The sequence below is a fragment of the Tauraco erythrolophus genome, chromosome 3, assembly GCF_009769465.1.
Source record: "Tauraco erythrolophus isolate bTauEry1 chromosome 3, bTauEry1.pri, whole genome shotgun sequence".
In the NCBI taxonomy this organism is placed as follows: domain Eukaryota; kingdom Metazoa; phylum Chordata; class Aves; order Musophagiformes; family Musophagidae; genus Tauraco; species Tauraco erythrolophus.
Window position 1 is genome coordinate 36,336,456 of NC_141467.1, and position 12,763 is coordinate 36,349,218.

At 37.6% G+C, this 12,763-nt stretch overlaps 1 protein-coding gene across 1 annotated transcript in view; it reads right to left on the bottom strand.

Annotated features, from left to right (window-relative positions):
- The window catches only part of LOC104375270 (dynein axonemal heavy chain 5), a 168,285-nt gene that overhangs the window by 91,979 nt on the left and 63,543 nt on the right, over window positions 1–12,763 (bottom strand). Inside the window, exons 42-46 of the mRNA XM_086609153.1 lie at window positions 12,369–12,556; window positions 10,964–11,158; window positions 4,690–4,824; window positions 3,497–3,686; window positions 765–982 (exon numbers count right to left, since the gene is read on the bottom strand). Coding sequence (XP_086465279.1) covers window positions 765–982; window positions 3,497–3,686; window positions 4,690–4,824; window positions 10,964–11,158; window positions 12,369–12,556 — 926 coding nt within the window. The remainder of the gene's footprint in view (window positions 1–764; window positions 983–3,496; window positions 3,687–4,689; window positions 4,825–10,963; window positions 11,159–12,368; window positions 12,557–12,763) is intronic.

Sequence of the window (12,763 nt, forward strand, 5' to 3'; positions counted from 1 at the left end):
TTTTATAATTTGTTCAGTGATTTTAATCCTTCTTTTGTTATCCTCTGTCACACCAAAAAGGATATTAAGGAATGGTGACAAAAATTAATCTGGGCTGCTCTAAGCATAAAGCTGTCCCTTCCTTCTACAGAAGAACATCAGCGAGCTCAGCATCCATCAAGGTGGATGAAAACATTTCCCATTAAACAGAGTCACAGACACAGTCACACAGTCAGTCTTTGTGGGATGTTACCTAAGTATTTCATGTAAGGATTCCCATTTTCCAAGAGAGAATTGAATGAAACTTCTGAAGATTTGAGTGTAACTATGATTCCATGAAACATCATCTGCAGGTCTGATAAGAGAATTGGGAAATGCCTGCACTGATTTCTTACCAAAGTCTCTCACATTCTGATATAATAGTGAAATAGAATGACAACGACATAAAACCAGACAAGAGAAAACTAACTTTCCTGTCCTCACAACAAAACATGAACAGGCTTTGCTTTTGCATTTGAATGGCAGGACTACCTGCTTACAGAAGGAAGCAAAACCCTTAAGATCTTTTCCAGTTTAATTCTGGAACGTCAAATCCTTGGGAAGCCTAGTGCTCTCTGTCGTATACACGTAATTGTGAGTCTGGCATACATTGAGCTATGCAGACACAAAGTAAAACCAATACTGTATTTTCCCATTTGATTTTATAATGTAAGATCTTTCACATAAATGACAGGTAATTAGACCTTACAGAAACAGTATTACTATCGTGATACAATATCCATTACCTTCTTTGCTTTTAAAGTTTTTCTCCATAATGTAGAGAAAATACCATCTGTCCAGTCATTTGTAGCAACATCAAGGGTACCAAACATCTGGGAAGCTGTGATAGCCTTTGGGTTCATTCTCATCTCTTTATGAGGAGCACCACAATCTGTCATTGCTTTCATCAAAATATTAATGCATTTTGTCTTTCCTGCACCAGTTGGACCTAGAGTCATCATACCTTAAAACAATACAAACATGGTTTAAAATGAAATGTTAAAATGTCATGCTATCATTTAATGGTTCCTTGCATCAATGATCCTTGTTTTATTTTTATCAAAAGCCAATACAAAAAAAGATGTTTCTCACTCCACTTACTCAAAGTTGACTGAAACGGAATTTAAAAATATTATTAAAAGGCCTCTATAAATATCTGCTCTATTACGATAGGCAAGCCTATGTGGGTCTGTATCCTCCCTCAGGCAGTTCTGTTCCTTTTTCTAATTGGAAAACACAACGGCCTTTTGATATTCGCAGGCAATGACATTGACATGACTGGTGGTAAACAAACCCAGTAATTTCTAAATATATTTAATGAGAATCAGTAGTTCCAAATGATATACAAAATTGAGTGTATCTTCCTGAAGCAAAAATAACAAAAATATGTACCTGTATCCATTCATGCTGACATTATAACACATTTTTCTTACATAAAAAAACAGTTAACAGCAGCCACACTTTTAATTTCATCAGTGTATACACATATCGCCTAAGGACAAGAAGTCATGTCTTCAACAATAAATTTGGCTTACAGTTGATCCTTTTTAATTATATTTTCTAAATCAACTATTCAAGAGTCTGTCCAAAAGCAGATGGGACATTCAAACTCAGATTTCCAAAGTCAGCTAAGGGAGCTAGATAACTCCTATCAACCCTAGAGGAAACTGGACAACATAATCCTTAGTTGGCTTTGAAAGCATCTTTAACAAAGGTATGGAACAAATAACCATAAACCCAAGTTACAAACCTAATCCAGTATAATGCAGACTGCCTCTAAAACTAAAGGGAGATGAATGCTCCCCAAAACAGTTTAGGCATCCAGACAATCACTTACTCATGCCGTATGTTTCATATGGGGAGATCTAATCCAAGCCCCTCAATATTAATGGAATGGCCTTTCTGCTGGTTTCAACAATATTTGGATTAAAACTGTTACGCAAAAGAGATTTCAAGATCCATGCACTGAATCTCCATGCACACCTGTGTGTGCGTGTGCATGAGCACTCAATTTGCATATATTGTTCCTAATTCAACTAAGAGAAGTAATGAATTTTACATATTTTTCCTCATTGCTTGAAATCCCATGGTGACTTCTCCATAAATCCAAGCGTCCATGAGCAGGACAAATGGAAGTCAGGAAAACAGAGATCTTTCTCCCTCCATGCAGTAAGTTGTGTCATAGAAAGGCCATTGGCATCCGGGTGTTAGGCCAATTGGAGCTGCATGACCCCTGGGAATAGCAGGAGCGCATGGAAAGAAGAAGCATCTAAGCAGAAAGCCATAGCGGATCCCAGAGATTTTTTGGGTACAGTGGTCTGTGGTGTCTCATAGACCAAACAGCTTCTTTTAACAAGAAGTACATGACTGAAACCATTAAAACTTCCATGGTTCCCACATAGATATAGGTGTTATGATTTGATATGGAATACTGAACTCCGCAATCTGGATGTAAATTATTAAGTCGGCACAGTGTTAACCAGTTCTTTGGTCTAACCAACAACCTGAACTAAACCTTTGAGACATTAAACTCTCAGGCTGTGCTATGCAAATGAGTATTTCCTTTAATTTCTTCCATTAGTTTAAGCTTGCTATTCTCTTAATATCACATGAAAAGGGAGGAAAAAAAGGATGATATCTTCAAAATCTTTGCTACTTCAGTTACATTTCCTTTATATTTTCTCCTTTATATAAAAAAAAAAATCCTTAGTTGTTAGAGGTTGGGGGGAGTGGGGAACATTTCAAAGTACAGTTGTTGGGTTTTTTTCCCTTCAGCTATGAACTGTAAACTTGGTTTTGCTACTGTCTTTGATACCTTTCCTAGGACAGGATAAACTTTACTCATTAGCCTTTTGTGCACTGTAAAAATATATTTTCACAGAATCACAGAATGGTTGAAGTTGGAAGGGACCTCTGGAGGCCATCTTGTCCAACCTCTCTGGTCCAGCAGGAGGTAGGCTTATTTCTTTTCAGTTGAAATGGCCAAAATTTAAAAGAAAGAACAACACTTGGAATTATACTGCATGCTTGGTAGACTCTATCAAAGTAAAAGTCTGAGAGATTATTTTTTGTAATCTCAGCATCATAATCTCACAGTAACACTAAACATCAGCTTCATGACTGAACTGTCTGAGGGCAACAATTGTTTTCAGAACACTGAACAAAATCAGCTCTTTCTGAATTTTAATGTATGCTCTACATTTTAACTTGCTCCATAGAAATTTCAGTCACTGAAGGGGCCACACTCATATTTCCCATAAAAACATAATACAACAAAGCTAAAATCTCACTATGTGTGCATTGCACACACACAAAAAAGTCAGAACAGTTTCCTAGCAAAATATCCACATACGCTATAAAAATGACAGCTGTTCAATTTTAAAACACATTTTTTGTTAAAGTAATCTGCATTCTGAAGCAGAGAATATAAAAAACTATTGCTTTTATGCAGTCTCGAAACCTCATCTAGCATGCTAACCATGTCGGACTCGTTGAGTTTCATACAGCTGAATGAGTTTAAGTATCCATGGTGGATGATGAATAAGCCCTGCTTTTTCTGCCTGTTTCTGAATGGCTGACTGCAGTTCAGGATACCCAGCTTTATCCAGAGTAATTCCAGGGAATAGGTCATTAATGAGACTCATAAATAAAGGTTCATCTTCATCCACCTGTCAAGGATAAAGTAGAGGAAATGCATTATTTATTCATCGAAATTATTATTACGGCTGTAAACAATCTTCAAGGCTATGTCATTTAAAAGATGGCAGTATAAAACCTTATCTTTTCCAAAGCAAATATTATAATTACGAATCAGTTTTATTGAATGAATTCACACAATACAATCACAAGTAATCATTTCTAAATTAAATACTTAAAGCTTGTAAAAATATTTTCTTCAATTTGTACACACACACACACATTTCTTCATTTGTTACATAAGCCAGTGAGATTTATTAAAATCATATTTTGCCTTGGATTTTTTTATGATTTTCTTCCTTCTGTAAATCACTGAAGCATGCCTATAGGTTTAAACGCATGTACCAATGCGCTGAATAGATTAACATCAGAAACAGAGTAATTGGTTCCATCACAAAACTGGCTCCCAAGGTAAATACACAGAGTCTAGACATGCTGTAACCTTTCAATTATAGCAATGAAAAGAAAGATGAATGATTTAAATAGTAATATTGAAAGAGATTAGGCTATACAAGTAGGCATTAGCTGCTTCCAATTACTTCACTTGTTGCAATTCTTATGATGTTCTGAAAAGGCAACAGACTCCCAAGAAATTCATAAATTGAAATTGTGGATTAAGAAGGATCTTTAATGACATTATTAAAAGTTAATACAGTATATTGTTCCTTTCTCTCCTTAAATAGGGCAGAAAGCAGAAAAAACAAGAGCCAATTAGAGAATCAGGTTATTTCCCCTAGGTTCTGATGGTATTTCCAATGATTTTTTCAGCTAAGGCTTCTGATGTGTTTTGTTCTCTTTAAAAGTGCTCACACCGTAACTGTATTTGGATTCTCCGCTCATTGATAGGCCATATTAAAAAACGCAGAATAATGTATCCAGCTGCTGAAGAAAAAGATCTTTGCAAAGTGCATAATATACACACTTAAAAACGCAAACAAAGTACTCTTCTGGGGAAAATCACTAGTGTTACAGTACCAGTTTGGAGAGGTTCATGTCCCGCAGAACTCTCATCACAACAGTTTTCTCTGGCTCTTTGGGATTAGATCTTTTCACTGCTCCAAGCGTTCTTAAAACAGACAGGATGTTTCTAAGTCCAAAGTCATAATGAACCTTGAAATAATGCATAAACACAATTGGTACCACAAAGATCAAACACTTTAAAATCTGCACATCTGCAGAGCCATACAGACATCTTCAACTAACTTTAGCACTTGTACCTGAACATACAACTCTGTTTTAGTCAACATAGATTTGAAAATATATGCAAATGTTCTGTGATGTGTTTCCTCCTTGACTGTTGATACAAATCCTAGAAGGAAAGCTATCAGGGTAAAGACTTTAAGTTACAAGGTCTCCACTAACGCCAACTGCTCGGAAAACTTAAGTGGTAAAGACAGACATTGAAGGAGATAATAAAGATATTCTTACATTCAAATAATATCTGCTCCCTCTGATCAGAAATGTTTTTGAGACCAAGTACGTAGACTTTTTTTTACAGTATCTGTTGTGCAGTGACCTTGGCCAGCTTCCAGACACCCACCCTGCCACTCACTCATTCCTCCTGCTTAACAGGACAGAGGGAGAAAAGAAGTTAACAGGACAGAGGGAGAAAAGAAGTTGAAAAGAAAGCCCACGGGTCGATACAAAGACAGGGAGAACATTTACCAATTACCATCATGAGCAAAACAGACTTGGGCAAAATTAATTTAATTTACGGCCAACTAGAATATATTTGGATGGTAGGAAGCAAAGACAAAATTAAAACAATGCCTTCCCCCCAGCCCCCACACCTATTTCCCAGGCTGACAAACTGGAACAATATATTGAGTACAACCCAGAATTTTCAGCAAGAAATAACTTACTGATTAAGTTTACAGATGATACTAAGCTGGTGAACTAGACCACAACTAGAGTTCAAAATTACCAAGAGAAATTCAATAAATGATCTACGTATGATGCAATTAAATAAAGACAAGTGCAAAATACTACACAGATAGAAATAACCAACTGCACAAATAAAGAAGAGTAACAACTCAGGTTGTTTCTGCACTCAGTTGCAGAAAGCTTTGCAGAAACATATCGAACATTGGACTGAAGCCACAGACTTCCCAATGACATATCTACAATTATAGTAGGCAACAAAAATAAGTGTGTCCTTTTTTTAGGACAGTTGAAAAGACATTTCCATGGCATTTGGCACTTCTATACTGTGCCCAAAAGCTAGATTCCACACTTGAAGAAGAACTCTACTGAAGAGAATTTAGAAAAGAAATTAAAGTTATCGGCTGACTAGAAAACATGGTATTATCAGGAAGAAGTAAACCAAAATCTACTGTAGGATTAGGAAGAGCAAATATGTAGGATGAGTTACAGTAAAAGTCTTCAACACATAAAAAGTACCTGCAAAGAGAAAAACAGAAGGAATACACAGGAAAAGAAGTAATGCGCTTAACTACAGCAAGGTAGATTCAAGTTAACTCTTTGAGAAAACTTTGTGACCATAAGGAAAATGAAACTTTGGAACAGATTGCCTGGGAAACTGCAGGCTATTTGTCAATGGAAAACGTTAAGGAGAGTCAGAAACATTTATAGCAAACTATTTAACTAAGAATTTTTTTCCTCCAGAAAAGCAAATGGATAACCCCTGAAGGCTCAGTCCAGCTTTGCTTCCTATTATTCAATCGGGTTCCAAGTTGTTATCAGCTGAAAAAGTTAGATATGAATATTCAGCCAGGTACTGCCAGGAATTCTCATTTGCAGATGGAAACATTAAGACAAATATTCACAACTTCGTGTGAAGTTTGTAAGGTGGATTATATGTTCATGATGAAGTCTGCTATGATTTAGTAAATGATACATCCTAGTGAAATATCCATAATCATGACAAGGGCTGATATATTTCTTTTTCTCCATGCTAGATGACCATCATTGACATACTGAAATGAGTCCAGCAAAGGATGAACAAGTGAGAGGAAAAGAGACAATGGTCAAAATTTGCAACAGGGAAAATTGCAACAGTTTGCATAAGGAAAAGATTCTTCACAATGAGAGTGGTCAAACACAGAACAGGTGCCCAGAGAGACTGAATATCTCCATCCTTGAAGATATTCAACACTCAACAACTGACTTAGCAACCTGCACTAAATTGACCCGTGTTGAACTAGAAGTTGGACATGGTAACTTCTGGAGGTCCCTTCCAACTTGCACAAGCCTATGATTCTATAGAAGTAACAACTTTGTTACATTTGAATACCGTCATACCTATTAGAAAATTTTAAATAAGCTAAAATGACCTCTGAAGACAGGCTTTCTGGTGCATTCCAACTGACCTACATGATGGGTGGTTCAAAGCGGCTATCATTTATTTTCCTTTATCAGTCTGCTAGTTTTACAACTACTTTGTCTTTCAGGAACAGTACAGAACAGCTAGAGTTTACTGGCAAATGTGGATTGTGAACTATTTCTTTGCTACGTCTTATAACAGCAGGCAAAAGATTGCACTTGGGCAAATGGACTGAAGTGGTATAGCTGATGCCCTTGTAAGGAAGAATTAAAAATCTGCCAATAAAAATCTCAACACTAGAAGCATAGTTTGCTGCTCTGGGGAAAGAAAAAAGGGTTATCAGTGGTTTGCTCCATATGAAAGCAACTTAAACAGATGATCCTCAAAAAGGGATTATGGCCTCGTTTGCTTTCCAGCTTTGTTAGGTTTTTCTTTTCAGTTTCTATGGTTTTCCCTAACCTGGGTGAGTCTCTGAGGAAGGAGGCAGTAGGGAACTTTGGCTAGAAGTCCTGTAACAAAGGCAAATAATTCAGCTTTGGAGGCTCTGTCAGAATTAACTATTTCACAGGTTTGTGGACACCTTAGGCTTTCTATATTTTCTAAGGACTATACTTTTACTTTTGTATGTTTTTCTTTACTGAAGGAGATGATAGTCACTCAGGGTGCCTTTGGCTACTTGTGAGGCAGAGTTCCTCTTTCTACAGAGGCTGCGTTGGTGTGTGTAGTCTGGAGGACTTCATTTATTCCTTCTGGCAAATTCCTTTTAGATTTTGTGGGAGGTGAGTTCAATTGGTGAATGTTTGTTGTTATTTTCTTCTGTTGATGATTATTGCATTTCTGAAAACAGGCAACATTCTGCCATTTCCTATTGCATGGATTCTTTATGTGACCCTGTTCTTTCCAGTCAGCTCCTGGATACCCAGCAGTACTTCCTTCAAATTTAAAATTTATCACAAAAGATATAAATAAGTTCCACTGGGAAAGACAGATTAACATGCCTCCAAGAAAGCCTGTCTGTACTTTATAGTTTCAGTTTTCTGGCTAGACAGAAGCAATTTGTGTCCCACTGTACTCTTAGAAATATCTCCAGTTCATGAGACTCCCATATCTAATCAGATGAACTCATCAGGTCTCTCTCTACATATAATCACGTAACACATCAGATGTATTTCCCAACTGAAACAAACTTCAGGGGGATGTGGTGGGGGACTCAACTGAGAAACAAAAGATGCATTCTAACGTGGACAAGAGAAATCAAGAACGACAAAACAGTGTGGAAAGTAGCCCATCTCAACTGTATGCATACAGATAAGGAAGAGCCAAGAGGACAACATCATGGCAGAAGCTCTCACGTTTTATTTTGGTAACCAGCACAAGTAGGTGCCAATTTGAAGTGCCTGTTCACTAATGCACATGGCACAGGAACAAAACAGGAAAAACCAGAACTCTGTGTGCAGCTACAGGGCTACAGTCTAACTGGGATGACAGAAATGTAGTAGGATAGCTTACGAGACTGCAGTGCTGCAACAGATGGATACAGGTTCTTCAGGAAGACAAGCCAGGAGGACTGGATGGGGAATTGCCCTTTAAAGTGAAAGAGAGTGGGAATGCTTTGCCTTAGAATGGCTGATGAGCCCGTTGACAGCATTTGGGTTAGGATTAGAGGGCTGATTAACATTGTGGCAGATGTCTGCTGCAAACTTCCCAATGAGGGAGAAGCTGATGAAACTTTCCTCCAACAACCGGAATTAGCCTCATCTTTGCAAGCTCTGGTCCCCACTGTGGGCTTGACACACGCCGATATCTGCTGGAAGGGGAACACAGCAGGGTAGAGGCATTCCAGGAGAATTCAACACTGTCTCAACATCCTCACAGACAAAATGGTGACTAGACAGGGTGATCAGACACTTGACTAGAGAGGCTGTGCAGCATCCATCCTTGGAGATATTCAAAGCTCACCTAGACAAGTTGCTGAGCCACCTGCTCTCTCTGACCCCACTTTGAACACAAGTATAGGAGTTGTTGACCTCCAGAGGTCCCTTCCAAACTCAGTTCTTCTCTGATTTTATAATTGTATATAATGGATTTATAAAAGAGCAGAACTGTCCAAAGGGCTGCTGACAGGCACAGGCCAAACAAACTAGCATACTACCATGGGTTTGCAGAAAGCAATGCTTCCTGGCTCATATTACAGACCATAGAATCACAATCCACAATATAAACCACTAGGAGCAAAGATTAGCATCTGATGGATACTGGAGAAATGTTAGAAGGTCCTGAAGAAATTATAAATACATATGAAAGACTGCTCCACATAGACATCATGGCTTGTATAGTAAGAACTATGGAATTTCAGTTGTAAGTGAGATATAAGCATAATATTTGAATATATAATTGTGATGCAGGTGGGTGTGAGGGTTGTGCCCATGTGCATGTCCAGAGAACTTGGTCATTAATTTCCATTAATTAATAGCAAGGGACTCCCTTGCTAGCATCAGCATAGATGAGACAAAGGACTAACCTGAGACAAGGTGATTGAGCTACATGCCTTCACAACAAAGCATTTGACTAATTGGTAGAGGAGTTCTCCAGATAAGGATTTCAAACAGTTCCACAGACTCATCCAGGCAGTTCCTATGATCCCTAGGCCAACTGATAAGCACTACTTAGATGCCTCAGTATGTTGATTAACATGCTGAATGGAGAATCTTGCTGTCTCAGAGACTACAGAGCAGTTTCTGCTGCAGAAATGACCAAACTACACATAGAAACTCTCTGTGCAGATGCAGCAACAGTCATGTACAAAATATTGTACACCATTAAGATAGGCAAAATAAGTTTTGTACACAGTTAAGTTTTGTTTCAGTGTGTGTGTTATTTTTAAGTACTCTGTCCAGGAGCAAAACAGTTCCAACACCTGTGGCAACACAAAACAAGCAAAGCATTTTTGCAGGGGTAGATGGATGAATTTCTGATGCCTGCTTAAATGTCTCTTCCACAGTGAAGGAAAGAATCATGTCCAGGACAAAAATGACCACACAAACTGATGCAATGAGAAGGGAAGTCAATAGCAAATATGACCCTTCAGAAGTCAGTCTACAACATAAAACAGGTGAGTAAAAGTCTCCCAGAAAAAGAAACCTGAGAGAAATGAAATTCGAAATCCAGGTGTTTATATATATTGAGAGTGAAATTACAGACGCATTGGAGAAAGGAAGAGAAAATCCAAATCTACTTTTTTTAAAAAATTCTGAAATAATGAGGGAATATGATGCACCATTATCTTATTCTGGCGCAGTCCAAGATTTCTACATGGAAGTCAATGTAGTCACTAACAAATATATGGTATAGGACTGAAATAATATAACGGAGAATGTAGTCAACATTCCCAGCTTCATTAGGATCTAACTAGAACAGGCATTTGAGCTGCAATTTACCTACCATTCATATGATTTCTCTTGGAGACCCTCTAGTGGACAGCGAGCACAGAGCATTCAAAAGGCAACCAGTTCTGGTTTTGAAAGCAGTTTTATCCTTTGTTTCTACTCAAATACCCCATACCAAACAGAATAGCACTTTTCTGGTAGCACTCAGAAAGACAGTGTTTTCTAGGTACTCTTCAGTTAATTACAATTCTTACACCACCTCTCCAATAGATCTAGCCTTCCTAAGTGAGGAAACTGAAGAACATGTCCTCTGCAAAGTTCAGCAAAGCAATATACACTGTTCCTCACAGCTCCTCCAATAACTGCACTCTATTTAAAAATCACAAATCAAACTTCCTTTACTACACAAATCAGTGTGAAAAATGAAAACAATATGATGATTTCAGACTCTGTTTCTGGAACAAAAGAAAGTAATTCAAAAGAAAGAAAGGAGTGTAAAAGTGATTATATATTTGATGAAAATATATATTCTACATACCCTTCCAGTGACAGCTGACAGTTGGACAAATATTTATTTTACCTGTTTAGATAACTGCTCTTCACAGAGTTTGTAGAGTGTATAGAACTTTCGACTAAGGACTTGGTTTTCTCGGAAACCAGCACTTGCCAGCTTGACTCGCATAATGATGCTACGGTCAGGCACCATCATAGCAACTGTGCGAAACTGAATCTTGAGATTTTCTGGAAGCTCCTGTCGTCCTGCATAGCCGGGGTTCTGCAAAATACAAAATAAAACATTATATAATGAAAGCAGGATAAGAAGGTTTATCTTTTCTGATAATTATTTGGCAAACACAGGAGCACATGCCAGATGACAAAGGGTAATTTGAGCACGTTATAATTACACATTACTACATAGTTGCCTAAATACTGCAGTTCATGAAGTATGTGGTATCGCACATGTTATCTGGAGATGTCCAAGACACATAGACATGGACAGACAACCACTTACAGATCTTGTTGGAGCTGTTTTAAATGGTTAGTTCCTCAGGGTTTTGATAGTGTTCTAGTGCAGGAGGTTACTGTCCCTTGTGAGCATTCTCAGACCATTTCAGTGCAAAGTCAGTCAAGTAGTGTAAGCCATTACTGAATATAATTTAAACTAACGGATGTGACCTTTCATTGAAGATTTCTAAGTCATTCATGTGACTATTGCACGGCTCAGTTGCGAGAACCGTAGTCACTGGCTGTGCAGTGATAACTTCTTAAACTCTTCAAGCTGTTTCCAAGCTGCCTTTCTACTGGCCTTTGCATGCTACTGATTTGTCCTCTTTTTCAAATTAAGGTGATAACATTCACATCTTTTCAAAGGTAGAAAACCTTAAAATAAAGACAAATGCTTCCTTTTTGAGTTGTGGGTATGTAGCCTACAGCTAAGGAGGAAGAGATACAAAGAGGCTTTTAAGATATTCTCACATTTTCCCGCTGCTTTGCCTCCTGCACTGCTAGAAGCAGTCACAGGTGCCATAGATAAATCTTCATGAGGCCAGTGAACCAGAGTGAGGGTAGTTTCTTTCATGCTGTCATATAGAAGGATTGTGGTCAAAAGTTCTTCACAGGTGGTGAAACACTGACCAGACGAACTACAGTAGCCCATGCAGTGGTCAATTACTTCCGTTTTATTTTCATAGGCTTAGACTAAAAATATGAGATTGTTTGGTTTAGTCTCAATCTGTCAAATATTCAACTAAAAAAGCCCTTAAAATATGTAGTTAATGATAATTGCATAGCTTAAGTCCTAAATTCCAGTTAAAAATATGGGCAAGAGAAAATATCATCATTATTATTTGAACAAATTATTGTTCAAATTATATTCACTATTTCTAACAAATAGTTCCAATGATTTCAAGAGGGAAGTTTCAATGAGAAATTAAATAGGAAAGATTTTTCACAATGATGCCATTTACACATACTCATACACATACCATAGTCAGAAATATACCAAATTCTCTGTCCATGTCAACAACATCACCATCAGTGAAAACAAACTGAGGTCTCTTATTTTTCTTACACTGAAGTACAATATATATCTGCTGAGCAGCTACGGATAAAACTGGAAGTTCAATGCGGTTAAATTCATCGAAGCAACCCCATGCACCTGACTGGGCTAAACCTAAAAAAAGAAAAATACCTTGTTAAAATATCAGATCAAACAAGAATAATTTATATACATAATATAGCATGTTCTATACAGTTTAATGTAACATGAGAAGAACAGGGAGTATGAACACAGAGTAAAATAAGTAAAAACTCAAAAGTAAATTGGGCTGTGCATTAATGACACCCAGAAAAAGAATTACCTCTTGGAAGAAAGATATAC